General features: G+C 57.0%; 2 protein-coding genes across 3 annotated transcripts in view; both read right to left on the reverse strand.

Annotated features, from left to right (window-relative positions):
- Positions 1 to 27: 27 nt before the first annotated feature.
- On the reverse strand, positions 28 to 9841 carry ABCF3 (ATP binding cassette subfamily F member 3). The gene is made up of 21 exons (XM_068692023.1): positions 9694 to 9841; positions 9390 to 9537; positions 9220 to 9299; positions 9077 to 9129; positions 7353 to 7450; positions 7117 to 7239; positions 6659 to 6925; positions 6390 to 6470; positions 5867 to 5926; positions 5619 to 5675; positions 5404 to 5426; positions 5061 to 5116; positions 4669 to 4869; positions 4398 to 4474; positions 4104 to 4148; positions 3690 to 3822; positions 3205 to 3293; positions 2908 to 2999; positions 2137 to 2269; positions 1730 to 1817; positions 28 to 877 (listed from the first exon to the last, which is right to left on the reverse strand). Exons 1-21 carry the CDS (start codon positions 9764 to 9766, stop codon positions 719 to 721), a joined length of 2136 nt encoding a protein of 711 aa, XP_068548124.1. The 5' UTR covers positions 9767 to 9841; the 3' UTR covers positions 28 to 718.
- Positions 9842 to 10111: 270 nt separating this feature from the next.
- The window catches only part of AP2M1 (adaptor related protein complex 2 subunit mu 1), a 28204-nt gene continuing 21633 nt past the window's right edge, over positions 10112 to 16682 (reverse strand). For both annotated transcript variants that reach the window (XM_068692952.1, XM_068692953.1), the window contains exons 5-11: positions 15734 to 15869; positions 15496 to 15637; positions 12930 to 13049; positions 12372 to 12507; positions 11842 to 11939; positions 11601 to 11712; positions 10112 to 11277 (exon numbers count right to left, since the gene is read on the reverse strand). In XM_068692952.1, coding sequence (XP_068549053.1) covers positions 11143 to 11277; positions 11601 to 11712; positions 11842 to 11939; positions 12372 to 12507; positions 12930 to 13049; positions 15496 to 15637; positions 15734 to 15869 — 879 coding nt within the window. In that variant the 3' untranslated portion in view covers positions 10112 to 11142. The remainder of the gene's footprint in view (positions 11278 to 11600; positions 11713 to 11841; positions 11940 to 12371; positions 12508 to 12929; positions 13050 to 15495; positions 15638 to 15733; positions 15870 to 16682) is intronic.

The raw sequence follows: 16682 nt of genomic DNA on the forward strand, positions 1-16682 counted from the left end.
CCCAAGGACATATTAAGGCACACCGAGTAGCGTTCTGCTTTTATTTACACCGCCACCCCCATGCTGGAGGGGCCCACTCGCACCCCGCACCCCGTGGGGGCACGCAGGCGAGCCCCATGGGGGGGGACAGGCAAAGCGAACCCTCGCCCCCAGTGCTTCCAGGGGTTTGGGAAGAGGCTGGGGGTGGTTGTAGCAGCAAAGGTCTCGCTTCCCGCCCGGGCAGCAGAGGGGACGGGAGCGTAGGAGAGCTGGGGAGAGAAAGACGGTGTGAGAATCTGACCAGTGCGCACCAGTTAACCAGAAAAAAAAAAAAAAAAACACAAAGAAAAAGGCAGTGGGGGTAAGCGAAGAAAGGAGAACAGCTCCTCTCCTGCCCTCGCGAGCACGGAGTTACAACCAGGGTGGGGGGACACCTCCTTTCCTCATCCCAGCGGAGCAGCAGCTCCAGGCACGGCCCAGGCCTGGAGCACGGCGCAGGCAGCGCCCACGAGGAGCAGCGCCCGCGGCTCCCGGTCCCTCGCTGTCCTTGCACGGGCGGCCGGGCAGAAGGGCAGAGCGGGGGCCGCCCGCGCCCCAGGAGGGGAGAGCAGTTCGGGTGGCAGCTGGATGGCGTGGCTGGGGTCCGTGCCACCTCCTCGGCGCTCCGCCGGGCTCGGCGCGGCTGGAGGCTGCAGCGCCCGAAGCCTCCTTGGGCAGGCTGGGCCCCCCCCCGCCTCGCTTATAGGAAACCCTCCTTTCGGAACTGCTCCTTCAGGATGTCTCTGTACTGGTCGAAGCCGCCCTCGATGCGGGTGACGGTGGCGTTCTCGCACACCCACAGCTCCTGGCACACCAGGCGGATGAAGCACTCGTCGTGGGACACCAGGATGATACCGCCCTGCGAACGCAGCAGGAGAAAAAGGGAACTGAGGGGACCACAAAGCAGGGCTCTGGTGGCAGGGGACCCCGCACGTGGTCCTTTGTGCCCTTCCAGCCAGAAACGGGACTTCAGGTTTCCACCTGCACTGGGGAGAGGCACGGTGCTTCACAGGCAGCCAGGAATTCCGGCCTTGCCTAAGGGCTTTCCTGCCTTCAGCTGGGATGGACAGATCTGGTGCGGAGGAGGCACGTGCACAGCAAATGCTTAGGTTCCCTTCCCTGAGGGCAAGCACGGGGTTGGCCACTGGCTCTCTGGACCTCTGACAAACTTTGAGGATGGAAATTCTAGTTGGAGGCAACGACAGCCAAAAGGTGACGGGACAAGGCCCTGAGTAACCTCGTTTTTCTCTTGTAGGGAAAATGACCTAACGCGGGCAAGTACAGAACAGCAAGAACCCGGTTCATTACAGCGCTACCTGGAGGCTCAGCTCTGAGCCACAAAAAGCTGCCTGAGGAACAGCCACGAGGGCCCCAAGGCAGGGCTGGGCGCTGCACGCAGCAGCAGGGGAGCGGTCACAGCCCGTAGGTGGCTGGCCAAGATGGGGGACAAGCTGTGCTCTGGCTCGCTGCTGCTTCTCTCAGCCAAAATCAACAAGCGAAACAAGCCACCAGCACAGACAGCTAAGGCAGAAATGCAACCAGCTTCCCACCGCATCTCCTGGACTTGAAACCACCACTGGAATTTGGTGGTTTTGGAGTTTTTCAGCCAGGAGTGGATCATGGTCCGCTCCTGGCTGAAAAACTGAGTCACCCAAGCTGGAGGATGCAGGAAGCGTTAGAAAAATGGGAGATCTCGGCTGCCGAGCCTTACCCGGAACTTATTCAGCGCCTTCGCTAGTGCCTCGATGGTCTCCATGTCCAGGTGATTTGTTGGCTCATCCAGGATGTAGAAGTTTGGACTGGAAGAGAAGACAGCTCTGAGCACCCTGCCCGTGCCCCTGTGCCCTGCTGGGCCCTCCATGCAGGGAGGAGTCGAGGCAATGGCTTTAACCACGTAAAGCCACAGCCACAGGCACTGCATGGCCCCAGGGTCTGTGCTGCCCAGCTCCAGGGACACCCTCTGAGCTCAACGCAGCAGCAGAAAACCGCCTGCCCCCTCCGCCACAGTCCCCACCAGGTGACAATCTCCCTCCCCAATCTCCTCTCCCTTCCTCCTGGTGAAGCAGGGCCCCGAGGATGCGGCCCCGCACCAACTTCCCACGTGTGGGAGGGAATTACCAGGACATTGTCATCTGCGCAAAGGCCACTCGACTCTTCTGCCCTCCAGACAGGCTGGCCACAGGGCGCACGGCCAGCTCCCCCGAGACGCCGTAGCTCCCCAGCTGATGCCGGTACTCCTCCTCCGTCTTCCCTGCGGGAGCACGGCACAACACAGATATGGCACACGAGCATCCCGGGACCTTGGGGCCAGCTGGCGCTTCCTGCAGTGCCCTTGGCCTGTATCAAGGCCAGGCAGCCGAGGGATTTGGCAGCTGCTCGGAGGCAGTGTCCGAGCGGAGGGTTTGTGTGGAAAAGACTGACTGACACAAGCAGGGCAGGGGCCGCGCAGCCAGCGGTTGTGACCAGCTCTGAGTAACGCTGCCCCAAACTCCTCGTGGCAAACATCATGTTATGTCATGGAGAGGGGAGCTGGGAGGTTTGGGAGGTGGCAGAAAGGAGGGCCAGCTGCTTGTCCTGTGACTGGCAGGGAAGTCACAGTAAAGTGGGATCAGCTACCTCCAAAATATGGCCAAAATATGGCACCAGCGTGAGATCTGCTGGCCACAGAGCTCCTGGCAGGCTGGCTGCCCCTGCACAACCACCTCAGCTACTCAAGGCTGGTGACCTGAACTCATGCTTGACGTGAACAGTTAACTCAGGGCAGAAAGCATCCCCCGAGCACTGAGGTGACAGGGCCTTCTGCCCAGGGACCACGTCTGAGGGACAAATCGATCTGCGTGGCAGGGGAGATTCAAGTGGCCCAGAGCTCCTCAGATCTCCAAAACCCACCTGGGAACTTCCTTGCCAGCAGCTCTACAGCACTGATGTTCAAGTCCAGTTGATCCACGTGGTGCTGGCTGAAATAGCCGATCTTAAGGTTTCTGCAGAAGGAGGAGAGAGACGGGGAACTGGCACCGGGCGCTGTAACCGCAGCACTCCCAGCTGCAGCTACAGGAAGGGGGCACAAGAGGGGGGCGTGCAGCTCCCATCCCATCACAGCAGCAGCCATCACCCCAAAGCACAGCCCCGGAGCCCTCCCCAGCTGCACCATTCCCCCCCAGTCCCTCACCCCTTCCTACCAGGTACCTGTGAGCATGCCTGATCCCTCTGACTGGTGCCAGCTCCCCCATTAAGATCTTTAGCATGGTCGACTTGCCAGCTCCATTCTCCCCAACCTAGAGAAGCAGCAGCAGCATTGGAGAACATGAAATCCACAAAGGTACCATGGAGAAGGGGGCAGTGATCAGGGAATTCAGCTCTCCTGGATGATCACGCAGTGGAAGGGGCAGGATGAGTGTCAAACCAGTGGCTCCAGCCACCTGGAAGCTGCGTTCTTATCGCTGAGGAGCTGCACGCACAGCACTGCTGGAGCATGTTCCCTCCCCAGTTCTCAAGCCCAAGGATTAATTGGTCCCAGCCTCATCTGGATGTCCCCAGGGAGGAATATTTCATCCAGAATTCAACTGGACAAGGACCTGAGCAGCCTGACCTGACGTGGAAGCTGGCTCTGCTTCGAGTGGGGACAGCCACGGCCCCTCGCAGCCACCCTTCCCCTGCAGTCCCAAACCTACCACACAGATGCGGGACTCCAGGTCGGCAGAGACAGAGAGGGAACGGAAGATGTAGTGACTCGGGTCGTAACAGAAATCTACTTCATCTAGCTGCAGGATGGGGGGGGAGAACTTCTCAAAGCCATCGGGGAACCTGGGAAGGCAGGAAGAGGTGAGAGCTGGCCAGGTACTTCAGAGACCCTGCTCCCAGCCCCCCCGGGACAACCACTGCAGGTGGCAAAGGGGGCTCCCGAGCATGCAGGGACTCTGGGAGGGATGGTCACGAGGAGGGGACACAGAGGGAGCCCAGCCTGAGCGTGGGGGCCCATCCAGACCCCATGCTGGAGGAGGAGCAGTGGTTATCCCAGGAGGAGCTCAGGGCGAAAAGGGAGCTGGGTCCCCTCCCGGGTCCTTTCCAAGCAAGGGGACACTTACTTCATCATCACCTCAGACTCCTTGTCCACAGGTTTCAGCTCTGGCCTGCAAGAGGGAAGAGGTGTAACTGAGGAGCCCTGCACTGTCCCCACACCAGCAGCCCAGCTCTGTGAAGCCTCATCCTCGGCAAAGCCTCTGGACCAGAGAGAGAGCGCCCAAAATCCAAGCCACACCCATCCCTCCAGATACACAGCGCCTTCCAGGGCCCTGGGGACCACCTGGGAACATCCAGTTCTTCCCATCAACACCTAACACACCCCCAAACCTCCAGAGAGGAGCAGGACAGGCACTCACAGCTTCTCCAACAGCTTGAGCTTGCTCTGTACTTGGGACGCCCGGTTCGCGTTATACCGAAAGCGGTCGATGAAGACCTACAAGTGACAAAAAAGCATCAGAGAACCCCCGGGCTCGTTCAGCCACAGGTCACTGCAAGACTGAACAGCAATGAAAACTCCAAGAGCAGAAATTACTGGAAGCAGGGCAGCCTGGGAGGCTCGCTCAAAGCAGGGAGAAAGGGGCAAGGCTGGAAGAAGAGTGTCCAAACCCTACGGGTGTCCCCCAGTACCTGGATATGCTCGCGGTACTGCTGCTGCGCTTCGTACTCCCGCTGCTGGTTTTTCAGTCGCTCCTCCTTGGTCTTCATGAAGTTCTCAAAGTCCCCCCGGTAGGCGTCCAGCCGCAGCGAGTGCAGGTGGATGATGTCCGTGGCCACCGCGTTGAGGAAATTCCTGTCGTGGGACACCACGAGGATGGTCGACTGCCAGGTCTGGAGGAGACAGCAAGAGGGAGACCCGAGGGAACCTGAGCGTCATCGAGCCGCAGCACGGGGCCCGGTGCCACCACGCAGCCCGCGAGGCTGTCCCTGTCCCCTGGCTGCTGAGCCCAGCACAGGGCTGGAGCCCCTGCACCGCACAGGAGCCGTGGCCAAGGCTCGCGCTGCCCCGCACCGCCCCGTACCTGCAGGTAGTTCTCCAGCCACAGAATGGCCCTCACGTCCAGCATGTTGGTGGGCTCTGAGGGAAGAGAGAGGCGCTGAAGTTAGGAGGGGTTGGGAGGACTGAGTTACGTCTTTTTTACATAGGAGAGGCTAGTGGGCAGCCAGAGGGGCTGCCCGAGCAGGTTTCCTGGCTGCAGATGGCTCCACGCCATCCCCAGGGCGCAGTGACAGCCCTGCGAGCACCAGCCCTGTCACGCAGGGCTATTTTGAGCAGGCAGCTAAAGGCCACGCTGCGTTCCCAACCCAGCAAGGGCATGGGCAGGCCCGGCGGCAGGGGTAGAAGGGCTCCTGGGATCAACTTACCGTCCAGTAGAAGGAGATCTGGCCTAGGGAAAACAAGAGAAGCATCAGGAGCAAAAAGAGCACAGGGTCAACGCAAAGCACATTTTACCATGCATACAGAGCCCTGATGCCTCGAAAACCTCCCACCCCGAGAGGCTGAGTCGAGAGAACAGCCAGGCAGCCCCCCTGCCCTCTGCAGCACGGACAGCAAGGAGGGCTAACAACTGGCCACCAACCTGGCAAACAGGGCTCTGGCTAAGGCCAGTCTCATCCTCCAGCCTCCAGAAAACTCTCTGAGGAGAGAAAAGGTTGTACCCAGGGGTTAGAATTTAATCACAACAACCCCGCCTGCCTGGCCCCCTGCTCCCCACCACCCTTTTCTCTCTGCTGTCACCCACGGACAGCTCGTCCCTGCAGGCACAGCACGAGTTCTCCCCAAACCCATTAAATTTAAGTCTCTGCTGTCCAAAGCCTGGGCACTTACTTGGTTGTCTGTTGTTGCATCTTTGCATTGAAGCCCAGCCCAGCCAGGATGACAGACGCCCTGGGGGAAAGGTGAGAGAACAGGAAGGTGGCACACCGTGCACCTACAGAGCACAGCCTCAGGTCCTGACCCACTCTGCTACATAGCTTAAGTCCATCCTGGTGCACAAAAACTCCCGTTTGTGCCCAAGAGCAGCGTTTGGCTGGGAAATGCAGCCCAGCAAGGCACAGCACCCACGTGAATTCCCAAGAAGCTTTCAGCTCTTTGGCCAAGAGGTTCCTGCCACCACCATCCCAGAAATTTTCCCCAGCCACCAGGAACCTGGGGAGGAGCGGCAGCAACAACGCAAGCCATTTGGGGCAGAAACACCTCCAGCTTCTGGGGGAAGCTTGAGTACTTCTACCCCAGAAGAGCCCCTGTCCCCGCATGCTGGATGCCAGGGGCACAGCATCACCCTTCCAAGCTGCAAAGCACATCTCGCCACGCCAGCAGACAGCAAGCAGTGCCTGCAGGGTCATCTCACCTCGCTGGGGCCTTGTCTGCCTCAATCTCCTCCAGCTTCGCGTAGATCTCTGACAGCCTGGCGCCTTCCGTCCCTTCTCCCCTGGAGCAGAGCAAAGAGGAACACGTGGGATGGACTGGGGTCAGGGGCTGAGCGCTGCAGGAGGCTGATCTCCCCAGGCAGGACTAAAGCGAGCCCTGCCGGAGTCCTCCACTGGAAGGGAGAGATCTCAGAACGAGACTTCGTGGTCGAGAGGCTGTAGAAGGGCTGGAAATCCAGCAATATCTCACCTGCCGGCGTTAACCTTGGCCGTCAGCTCCTTTTCCTCCCGCAGCAGGCTCTCCCGAGTGGTGTCACACTCCAGCACGCTCTGCAGGGCCGGCGTCTCGTCCCCCGCCACCTCCTGCTCCACGTGGAGGATGCTTATGTGCGAGGGGATGCGCAGGCTCCGACTGGCGATCATCTTCAGCAGCGTGGTCTTCCCCAGCCCGTTCCTGCCCACCAGCCCATAGCGCCGGCCAAACGCCAGGTTGAGGTCTGCTCCCGCCAGCAGGACACTGCAGGGAGGGAAAAAAACAGCTCCCTGCTCATCCCGCCCCGTGGGGAGAGAGGAAACCAGCAGCCACCTCCCCCCAGCACCTTTCCAGGCTGTGCTGGGGCCATGCAACCACCACGGAGCTCTCCAATCCACTCCTCAGCACGTCCTGCAGCCTAGCAGGGCTCATCCCACTGTCCCCTCTGCACTCACCGCTCACCGAAGGAGACGTCGAAGTTCTCGATGCGGACGTCGTATGATTTGTTCTTGCCTGAGGACTCCATGCGAGTCTCCTTCTTGCTGGCAGCCTGGCTGGCAGTTGCCTCCTCGAGGACCCTGCAGGCAGGTGGAAGACAGAGAAGGGGGCTCAGCAGGAAAGCTGAGCCCAAACTGATCTCAGCCATGCTCGGCAGAGCAGGCGGGGTGCTGGAGGCACCCTCGGTACTCACAGAGGGCCAGATGACTTGGTGGAATCCTTCTCCATCCTCCGGTCCTGCTTGGCTTTCAGCCTGGCTTCTGCCTTCTCCAGTTTCTTGGCATCCACCATCTGGGGCACAACCAGAGTTTACAGAGAGAGCATCTTCAGCAAAAGCCCCCAAACCCCAACTCCGAGAGAAAGGAGCTCAGCCAACCCACCTGCCTGGGCGGAAGGGAGAGCAGGAGGGAGACAGGACAGGGGAACCGGGACAGACTCCAACACATTTTGAGGAAGCTAATCAGGCCAGGAAGTCACTTCAGGACTGAAGTCCTAAATCAACCCCTTGCATGCAGCAGTTCTGCCTCGGCGAGCACGGGGTTTGGCTGACCCTAACCTGAATGCTCTTTCCCACGGGCAGTTTCTCTGGTTCTCTGGGTCAGCCCCAGGCACCTCAACACGGACCTGCTGTCCCAGCGCCTCCCCCGCAGCCCCTACCATCAGGCACTGCCCCTCCCCGGCCTGTTAAACTTTAGCCAGCCTGGAACTAACTCAGGTTATGCAGCAGATCAATCAAGACAGAGCCAAAGAGCGTTTAATTAAATCTGAAGGCAAAAAGAAGCCAAGCGTTTTAACACGGCCTCTGGCCTTTGCCAGGCTCCCAGCCCCCTCCAGTTTATTCCTGCATCGAGTCAAATACTTGTGGCTGACCAAAGGCCCTCCCAGGCATCTCCAGCCAGCTCTGCAGCCCGGTTCCTACAGGTAGGTGAGATCACCCCATAAACGACACTGAGCTCCCTCAGTCTCCTGGTAAGCCATCCTCCAAAACTCGAGGGATCTGAACCTTTTCCACTTTTTTGGAAAATCCTTCCTGAGCTGCGGCCGCGCGAGCCAGACGACAAACCGAGGAGCAACAGCCCCAGCACCAAACCCAGCAGCAGCTGCTAGCTGTCCCCCTCAGCCACGCGGGGATCGCCTTGGGTCTCGGCTCTGGCACGCGGTTCTGTGCTCGACGTGAAGCCCCGGGAGGAGAGCTCTGCAGCAGAGCACCCAGCAGAGACGCTGCCCACCCCGCGCAGCTGCCAACGTCCTGGCTTTGTAGATCCTCCTCGTGCCCAGACCTCGGCACAGCCAGCACAGAGGGCACCCCAGGCCGCTCCTGAGCCGCTACACACTTTTTTGGCAAGGGCGTTCTGATTTCCTGCACGCCACAGAGTGTAATGACTTCCAAACTTTTCTGCTCCCCATCTTCCCAAATCACAACCCACAGCAGCTTTTAGAGCTGGGCTGACAACCTCCCCACAGCCCTCCGGAAAGAGCAGCTCCGTGCGAACTCCCTGAGCCCTGATCGCATCTCAGGGCTTCTTCCCTCAGCACATGCAGCAAGCTCACCCCCTACACCCCGATTTCACAACCCAAAGCCTTGCTGCAGAAACCAAAGTCCCTCATGAAGTCAGGCAAGCCGCGCTCTCAGCGACACAACCACGCTTTGAAGCCCATTAAGAAACAACAGCAAAACAAATCTGGTCAGATTAACGAGCTGCTAACTCCCACCGAGCCTCTTTACCTGACCGAGAGCATCACAACTCACAGGGTGGCTGCTGCAAGGGAGCAGCAGCCTTGCAGCTACACCTCACCACCACGACCCCTGCCCTGGCTGCTCACAGAGGGCGAGGTGACGGGGCAGAGCATGACCCTGCAGCCCCAGGTGTGAGTTCTTCCCAGCGGGTTACAAGAAGGACGCAGCGCTGTGCTTACCGACGCCTGGCCTCTCTTCAGCAGCAGCCCCGGCAGCAGGTCCGCGTTGGAATCTGCGGGGAGACGCTGGGTGAGGCGAGGGGGAGCCGGGAGGAGGATGACAGCTCCATGGGGACGCTGTGAGCCCTCCGTGCAGCACTCACCGTATCCATCCGTGATCTGCGAGAGCTGGATGGGGGCATCCAGCAGCACCTGGCTGCAGCGCTGCGCCCGGCCCTCATCCCTGCGGGCGAGGAAGAGGAGTGAGGAGGGGATGAGGGGGATGAGGAGGAGGGTGAGGATGATGATGATGGGGAGGAGGAAGGCCGCTCACAGCTGCAGGGCGTTGAAGAGCCGCTGGCACACCTCCCGCACGGCGCCCTCGTCCTTGCCGGCCGGCGCCACCTCCTGCAGCAGCTCGCCCACCGCCTCCACCAGCTCGTCCACCGACTCGAAGTCCCCGCCGCTGCTGTGCAGGATCCCTGCGGGCACACAGCGCTGCACACCCCCCCCCCCCTTTCCTCCCTCATGTCGCGACATGAGAGGGGACAATCGCGACACGGCCGACGGAAAGCCGCCCTCCGCTTCCCCCCCCCCCCACCCACACCGTACCGGGACGGCTCGGGGGCCGCCCTCACCCGTCACGTAGGCGAAGACCTCGCCGTCCAGCTCGGGGAACTCGCTGCGGAGGATGTCGGCGCACGACGCCATGGCCCGAGCGGGGCCCGGCCCCCGCCCGCCGCCGCCTCACGGCCCCGCCACACGCCCGGAAGGAGGCGCGGGGGCTGCCGGGAAGAGGGAGAGAGGGGAGGGGGAGCGGGGGATGCTGGGAAATGTAGTCCTGGAGAGGGCCGCGCGTGCGCAGTGCGGGGGAAGGCATCACTGGGCGCCCTATAGATTGAATGGGGGATGAAGGTGAATGGGGGATGAATGGGGTGCAGGGGATCCCCCTTTAAAACGCTCCCAGGGACAGGGTGGGTCCAGCCCTGTCCCCGTCACTCCTCCTCCTCCCCCCCCGTGTTCCCCAGAGCCCCCCCAGCAGCACGCAGAGCCGGCTCCGTTCTACATCGTTTATTAGGTTGAGCGCTGGACAAATCACAGGGTGTACAAAATGGAGACCACACTACCAGAAGCGGGACGGTGGGCGGCAGCAGCATTCCTATGGCCCAGAAGCGGTCGGTAGAAGTGCGGAGAGGGCGGGCTGGGGCAAGGGGCTTACTGGCGAGTGCGATTTTCGGTCCCAGAGGGCAGCCCCCGGTCGCATCCTGGCAGAGCTCAGCTGAGCCACGCTCCCCAGGGCTCCGAGACATTTGGAAAGGAGCCTGGGACAGGTCCAATTCGTTTGGAAATTTCCAACAAATCTCCAATTCGTTTGGAAAGGAAAGACTGGCTCGAGCCAGCAGCAGGTAGAGGGTAAGTGCTCTCAGGACCCGAAATGCTGTGCCACCCACGTACACACCAGCAAGAGTCTAAACCCTCCTCGTGTTTTGGTCACAAACCTTCCCACAGCAGGACTCGATACTGAAGACTTTGCAAGAAGGAGGAAGGTGGCGAGATGCGGCGAGCCCACCATCTCCTCGGGTGGAAGCCCAACAAAAACTCACCACCTCAGGCATCTCAGACTGGCCAGCAACATCTACCACAACAGCAATAGCTAGTACAGAAGCCAGGGTAACTTCAACTCAAGATTTGTCCAGTCTATGTTTAGGTCTATTCTACGAGTACATATGCACAAGAACTTCAAAAATACTAGGATATGATGCAAGTAGTGAGACACCAACAGAAGAGAAGTTTAATGGTGGACGTTCCCTAGAAAGATCACGAGAGGAGGGGAGTTAGACTAGCCCTTCCCCACCCTGGGACGGGGAGCGGGAGGCTGGCCGCAGCCCTGCACGAGACCGGGTTCTGAACTTCAGCTGCGGCGCGGGTGGAAACCAAGCACGGACAGGCAAGTCCGCTCCCAAGGTGAGCCCCAGGGGCTTTCGATCTGCGTAGAGGGGCCAGGCCGATGTTCTCTGAATGTACTTGAAGACTGAGGAGACGCGGAGGATGGCTTGGAGAAGAGGGAGCCTGCCAGCCCCTTGGGGCTAGCATCTGGTCTCGTAGATCCCACTCCTGCCGATGTACCTCACCCATTTGATCACGTCGTGGTCACTGTAGTTCAGCTTTGGCTCAAAGACTTTCAGGTAACGCACCTTCAGCCCAGAGGGTGCAAACGGGACCTGTTGGGAAAGGGAAAGGCAGCGGAGAACATTGGAACAGAGGGATAAGATGCACTCCGTACCCAACAGCCCAGAACAGACACCAGGAGCCACCACTCCCCTCCCCTTTGTCACCATGGCCGGTGACAGACTCCAGGGGCTTTAAAGGTGATTTTTTTCCCCCCATTAGCTTTGCCACCTGGCTGGCTTATATAAGGCAGAGCCACACAGCAGCATGGGACAGAGAATACTTGTAACCGTGCAGTTCCCATGAGGGCAGAAGGGACTGTTCTGACAGAGATTCTCTAAGGTTAGCTGCCCCCAGAAGGCAGACAGAGACTCACCTCAAAGTTCATGGAGATTGGGGGCCGAGCCCACTTCTTCTTGTCATTAGTGGGCAGCAGCTCGATCTCTGCACTGATCTGGGATTCCTTCATTCCAGCCATACGTTTTATCCTACCAGAGAAAACCCAGAAGTGAGGAGGTGCCCAAATTTAATCTCCCCTCCCCTACAGGTGCTCGGTGCAGCCAGGAGCACTGAACACTCTTGCCTCCCCAGACCCTGCCCCCAGCACGCTCACTTACTTCCACACAATGGCATTCTCACTGGCCTTGTACTTCGCCTTCCCTTTCATGCAGATGACTTGCACTCCACTGGTGTTGAGGGGTGTTGGGATCCGGACCTGGAAGGCAGAACATGGTGAGAAGGGAAACTGAGACTGCAGCCAGGGCACTCTGTGCCATCTCACAGGAAAACTGCCTCCTCCTATGTCAGGCCGGGGGTCTGGGACAGCAGCTGCCCTTCTGTCTCCATATCAGGGCCCCAGAAATCAGCAGCTACCATGAGGCATCTTGTCTAACTCTAATTTCTTGCTTTGAAGTACCGACTCAAACATTTTCAGAATCCACAAGGGTGTTTCAGAATCTGCCAAGGGTGACTGTGCAACTGAAAATAGCTTCCACTTTCCCCCTGCATGGTATTTCCCTTCTACAGGGCAGCAGCACCATATCTGCGAGGCATTCAGTTCACTTTGGGCCTGTACAAGCTTGAGGACTCCTCCACAAGGACAGCACAGCAGGGGACATAAGTAGAGAGATAATATGCCACAGCTTACCTCTATCTTCTGAGCCAGCAAGGAAGGCTTGAAATTTGATTTTATCACCACCTTCACCTCCAGCTTGGTCCGGCCCACCTCCCGCACCAGGGGTATCACCCGGAAGGGAAGGATGATGTCCTTAGTGGTTCGGTATCTGCGGGCACAAAAGCAACATCAAACTCTGAGGAGTTAACTTCCCTTAGGCTCTCAAATTGTACCACCTTCCTAAGGAGATAGACTCTTTGCTTAGGGAACAACCTAGAAGTACCAGCCAGAAAGGAAGCAGCAGTCAGATCTGCGCTGCCCTAGGGCAGTAATAACTTCTTCAGTCCAAGTTTTGTGTCAGGTTCCTGCCAAGTGACCCCGCTCGTGGATGCCAGTTTTAAGAACTTGAAACAAAATCCAGATCGAGCAGGCTAACAGGCAGGAAAAGACAACCATGCAGCTAGGTTTCTATCACATCTGTAAGAGGATTTGTGGGACAATCTACAGATTCCACTCCGCAGAAAGGAGACAAGCACAACGCAGGAGCACACACAGATGCCAACACGAGCCTGCTCAACCCCCACACCATACCTCATGAGCTCAAACTCTCCGTCTGGTGGAATGAAGCTGATGCTCCTCTCAGAATCAAATTTGCTGAGCCTCACGCACTGGTGGAAAGTGCAGTCGTCAATGGCGATTGACTGTTTGCCACTGAAACACAAGGCAGTGTTAAACAAGTGCTCAAAGTTCAACAAGTGCAAGCTGCAGCCCGTAGTGCAGAGTCTGCTCAGGCAGAAACTATTCTACAGAGCACGGTGCCAGTGCAGGTGTCCAGGAAATGGGGAGGCAGGGAGAGATTCAGGGGACAGCGGCCTCCTGGCTCAAACTTCCCTCGCTTCACCACTGCCAAGGTCGTATTTCAAGACATTTGTTTAAAAGAATTCTCTCCCTCCTCTCCCCAGAGATGCGACCCTCCTGTCGCAGCCAGAGGAACACCGTGCTGGGGTCTGCCTGCCAGCAGCACCTCGGTACTGCAAGGGCAGCTCTGCTAACCCAGGTCACCTCGCAGCGCAGTTCAAAGGGGAGAACACTTTCCTGTCCACAAAGCTATCCCACTGCCACACACCTAGGAGATGCTAAGTTTTGGGTCTTCCTTTTCAGAAATCTCTTCAGAGATGTTGCTTTCCACAGTGCTAGCAGCTGGTTTGGTACCAGACAGAAGCTTTGTCCTCAGGCCAGCACAGTAACTGATTTGCCAAGGACCAGAGTACCATGCCACAAAAGTTAATCTCTCGCTTCACACAAAAAAAAATCTCCCCAGCTACCATCTGTGCATTTAGGTGCATGAGCCTAGCCTGACAGCACTCAGTTTGTGCTGGGTTCTAGCAGCAAGGAAGATGTCCTAGGGGACAGGTCCTAAAGTTAGCTAAGAACTCCCTTCAGCTACTGAGAGGGACCAGAAAAGAGAGGGAAAAAAAAATGGGAATTAGGTAGCAACAGGAGAGGCATCATACAGAAGAGGTACTGCAGTGTAGTACGGTGATTTCTAGGTTGCCTCAACTGCTATGAGCAACAGGGTAACCACACGAGTGTGCAGAGAGAGCCTATGTGACACAGGCAGCTCCAGCTGTCCTAGGAGCCACCACTACCTGCACAGAGGGGAAGCAGACTTGCCCCAGGCTGACCAGCTGTTTACTTGACATAAAACGGTGTAGTTTGTGCTTTATAGCAGGAGTTAGTCTTTCCTGATCTGTTGCCCAGCATTAGCAGACTAGTTCCTTGTTTTTTTGGAACGCTGCTGGGAAAGCCCTGCTGCCCAGCACTAGTCCAGGCATTGGGCAGCATTGCTCAGGGCTTGGCATTGCCATGTGCCAGAAGCCAAAACACAACTGGCAGCAACTGCTCCTGCTGGTCACCTCTGCTAAATACCTCTGGACAGTGACACCTCCAACCTCTTGCCTGCTAGAGAACCACCCAGAAAGAAACCACGTCCATCCTGCTTCTGTAACTCAAAAAGGTAACACATTTACAGGTGAGAGGACTCGCAGTATACAAACTCTGGGGCAGTACTGCTGACTCTTCAGAGGCCTACGCAGATGATATTCTCACTAGGGTATCTCCCCTAGCTGAGGCTCATCCATTTTGTTAGCTAGATTCATGTTCTAGAAAGACAGCTTAAAGGTGACAGTGAAGTGATAGCTCTTGGCTTGGTTCTGAGAGAAGAGGCAAATAGCAGCGCAGCTCCGTTTACAGGAACCATCACGGAAAGTGTCTGAGGTCTGAGTTACATGCACAGGTCACACAAAGCAAGAGACGGGGAGAGCAGAGTGCACACAGCTGAAGCAGGTTATCTACCTTCCCAATTCACTGAGGGGTCAGCAAAAAAAAAAAAAAAGAAGAAACAGCTGAGTCACAAACAGTTAGTGGGGAAAAACGTGGCAGTCCCTTTGCTTTTCTCTCTTCATCCCTAGCAGGAAGGCTGGAAAAGGCTTAAGACCCATCTTCATCTTCAGGGTTGGTACTGGTTGAGGCACTTCCTGAGGAAGGAAGGCAGCTGGGCTCCCAGAAGGGGCAAGCTGCCAGTCCACGCAGCCAACCGTATGCCAGCAGCAGGGGCTTATGCAGTATTAGCCTGCCCACCAGCCTAGTGTGTGCGAACAGTCTGGGTAGGAAAGGCTACGGTCAGAGGGGTCCCTTCACTGCTCCCAGGGAACACTGTTACCACTGCAACCTATGAACAAGTCTCCACGCTGACTAGAACTGCTACAAATTCTGGGAGAATCCACCTTGGAGAAGCATTTCCAGCTGCAAGAACTCCACACTTAACACCATATTTGAGTCTTAAAGATGATAGCCCAGAGAACTCACAGCTCCTCTCCTGACGCTTGTTTCTGTATAGATGTGAAGTCAGACACCAAAAATGACATTCCACCTGCTCACACCAGCCCTGCTATGGAGAAGCCTTCCATACCGAGGCCCTCAGGCTGGTAGCTCGCATGACAGCTGACCTACCCAGAGAAAAACCAGCAGTAGTAGCTGAGGGGAAGAAGAGATGAGCTGCTTCTGTCAGATCAGAAAAAGCTACCAAGTGCTGCCCTTCCATAAGGGTCCCTGGTGGCAAGTGGCTTTTACCCCAAGTTACCCCAAGGCTTCTTACCTTTTCCCCGTTTCATCTGCAGTCCCTTTACCCTGTTTTTCAATGACAATCTTGTCATTCATGCCAAACTTGCACTCTGGCATTCCACTCAGATAACTCTTCATCACAACTCTGCCAGAGACATGAGCACTCAAAACCTGACCTGGAGTAGAGAAGAGAACAGTTAGCACACTTAGGCAAGTCCCCACTAATAAACCTTGATGGGAAAAAGGATGCCAGCTCAACACCTCCCACTTACCCTGGGGGGACATCAAGAGATTCACACTCTCCAGCACATCAAGAAAGAGTTCATTGCGACGATACTTGATCCCTTCACGTCTCCATCCAATCTGTCCAGTCACCTGGCTGGTGATCTGGGACTGCTCTTCCTTAGTCTGAAGGGAAGAAATGACATCTTAAATCTCTAGATACACTGAAGGACTAAGAAAACTTTATCTAGACCAAAGAGCAAGAGTTTGCTTATTACTGTGCACAACTGCTTTTGATATTTAAATTATAAGTGTCATCATACACCCCATGATTCGGTCACAGAAGCATTCCCTCCTCAGCAGATTGTATGCCTAACTAGGCACTGATCATGGAAGCAGCTTTCCTGCTGTCTTTATTTCATTAGCGAGTCCTTTAGGCTACGTTTAGGTGTGGGGAGACACAAGCTCTGCTGATGACATTCAAATCACGTCTGACAGAATGTCACACCAACCCATGCGTTAGGCAGCTGACAGGCCAGCTCACACCCTTATCCAACGCGAGACCCTAGGGCCATGAAGCAGCTGGAGCTGGTCACCAGGGGCTGCTTCATAATGACTGCAGTCATTAGCATGCCACTGGGGCATCGGTTGTGCACCAATATTAACTTCACATGAATCTAAGTGCCCATCCTCTAAGACTCCTGGGAGCACAGTGTGGAGAGGCACTGGGAGGTTCCTACCTGGTGCTACAGGCGGGGTCCAGTCACGCAGAAAGTGAAGGAGATGTATAGCAGCAAGTGTGGCGCACACAGGGTTAGACAGGCAAGCAGGTCAGTAGCAAGAAAAAGGAGGAAGGGAGAAAGAGGCAGGTTAGGCTTAAGGCTATCTCAGGACAGGAACAAAGCAGGCCAGCTCATTACTAATTAAGTAGCTGATCAGTACAAACAAGATGAGGGGCTCTGACCTTCAGCTCAGAAAGCCCAGCAAAGAAATGGCTTC

This window comes from Anas acuta, chromosome 9 (genome assembly GCF_963932015.1).
Source record: "Anas acuta chromosome 9, bAnaAcu1.1, whole genome shotgun sequence".
Classification (NCBI taxonomy): domain Eukaryota; kingdom Metazoa; phylum Chordata; class Aves; order Anseriformes; family Anatidae; genus Anas; species Anas acuta.